The sequence below is a fragment of the Ceratina calcarata genome, unplaced genomic scaffold, assembly GCF_001652005.2.
Source record: "Ceratina calcarata isolate Rehan_Ccalc_2016 unplaced genomic scaffold, ASM165200v1 scaffold153, whole genome shotgun sequence".
Lineage (NCBI taxonomy): Eukaryota > Metazoa > Arthropoda > Insecta > Hymenoptera > Apidae > Ceratina > Ceratina calcarata.
Genome location: NW_017136528.1, coordinates 1 through 1,995, shown reverse-complemented (window position 1 = coordinate 1,995; position 1,995 = coordinate 1). Strand labels below are relative to the sequence as shown.

The 1,995-nt window shown below is 38.3% G+C and overlaps 1 protein-coding gene across 1 annotated transcript in view; it reads right to left on the bottom strand.

Annotated features, from left to right (window-relative positions):
- The window catches only part of LOC108632241 (sodium-independent sulfate anion transporter), a 7,658-nt gene extending 5,736 nt beyond the window's left edge, over window positions 1-1,922 (bottom strand). The window contains exons 1-2 of the mRNA XM_018036676.2: window positions 770-1,922; window positions 539-693 (exon numbers count right to left, since the gene is read on the bottom strand). Coding sequence (XP_017892165.1) covers window positions 539-693; window positions 770-904 — 290 coding nt within the window. The 5' untranslated portion in view covers window positions 905-1,922. The remainder of the gene's footprint in view (window positions 1-538; window positions 694-769) is intronic.
- Window positions 1,923-1,995: the final 73 nt, after the last annotated feature.

Sequence of the window (1,995 nt, the reverse complement as noted above, 5' to 3'; positions counted from 1 at the left end):
GAAATTTTGCGAGCCTATTAAAAAAGTTATCACATCTTAAATTCTTATGTCGAATCACAGAATTTTGATTTCATTCATAAAAAAAATATGAATGCAATAATAACAGAATTTTGTAATTTTCTATAATTTTTATAATAGTTATTAAAACTATTTTTGGTAGCAAATAATATTTAAGGCAGGGCGCTTAATATGTTAATTAATTCAGAATTACTCAATTTTAATATGAAATAATGTATGAAACATTGAAGAACGAAATATAATGCCAACTAGTCCAGAGATAACTCGACGGTTCAAAGAAAATTACAAAGTACAAGGTGCATTGTGTACAGATAAAGAAAGCGAAACACGTCTACTTCTATAACGAACGTATCCTTTCATCCGTCATTATATCCATATTATACAGGCTCAATTGCCGCTATTCTGTACGTAAATTCAATCACTATGTTAATACAACCGGTTTGTTAAGCTCTCATCTCGAGTGCAACGGTTGTCAAAAGTGTATTTCGTGACACGAAACTCGTTCTTTTTCAGTCCTTACCTCGCGTACGTGAGTGTCAGTAAAGAAATCAACGCGGTCGGGCCAATATTGACTTCTCGACAGGTACCGAATATTATGTAAACGAAGCTGCCGGCAAACGCGCTGTACAATCCGTACTGTGGCGTCAAACCTGCCAATCCGGCGTAAGCGATCGCCTGCGAACCATACAATTACATAGGAATTACAAATATCTTCCGTTTTTGTTTTTAAACAATGAACTTCAAAGAATACCTGCGGTATCAGAGTTAAGCCCACTGTCAATCCCGCGACCAGATCGCCCAATGCGTCGTTCGGTCTGTACTTAGGTAACCAATTTAAAACAGGTATCCTGTTTTTAATTAATTTTTGAAAACTGATCCCAGTCATTTTGATACTCTCCTTATAGGAAGGTCCCAAGCTTCTCTTCAAGTATTTTAAAAATTCGCAAATTGTTACACATACATTGTAACTGCGATCATTTTTTACAGTCCCAAGGTCCTACTGATAAAACCTCACTACTTTGATGTTAATTGTCCTTTATCAAGTTGTATAATAATTGCCAGTACGTGCATAGATCTCGATCTCGGTTCCCGGTCGAGTCGTCACTCATAGTCGGTCACTCCGCATAATATCTTCTTACTATGCAATCTGTACGTGTGGTCATTATCGATTGTGTACGTCGTTCCAATTCAAATGTCGAATGACCAGTTGAACGAGCCAACAATTAACGCGCGTACAGGTGAGAATTAATGAGCGTAGCGAATGATTCTTCACCGGACGGAACAGTCCCGAGTCATCTGATTCTGACGGCCACGTGAAGTCGTTTAAACACGTGATCCCTTGTTAATAATTTCCTCAAAGACTCACGACACGCTTTCACAGAAGTGACATTTTAACACGATCGATGGATTTCAATGCTATGTGTATAATTATTTCACTGCACTTTTCCGCATAGTCGAATTCTAAGTTTATTTTTTCTTTACGCGTTGCAATGAATTTATCACTGTTTGTTGTTCGGAATGGGGCAAATGCTCCTCGGGCAAGAGGAACTGAACGTTTGATGTGTTCGCTGGTGCCTACTCCACACACTGATTAAATCCACAGCTGATTCACACGTGCCTGGTCCTCCCACTACAAACGATCAACCTGCTGGCACGTCGACAAGGATGTGAACGCATACGTTGGTCCTTTTCCGATCGGGCACTGGGTTCGGCAAACGGAGATCATCATCAATTTACCTGACTAATCGACCTTTTTTATGGCTCAGTATCCGGATTTTTTCGCCATTCTCAAACTTCCGGTCGGTTTTTCTCCAATCTGTCGATTTATGTCTTTTTATTTCAGTTACTGCTTTTATTCTGCATTTTTATCCACGTTAGTCATGTGAACATTTGAAAAAAACTGAATTTAAAAAAGTATATTAAGTATCTTAAAGGCATTGAAACTGATTCGATAACAGAATCTAAATAGTTTAAGAC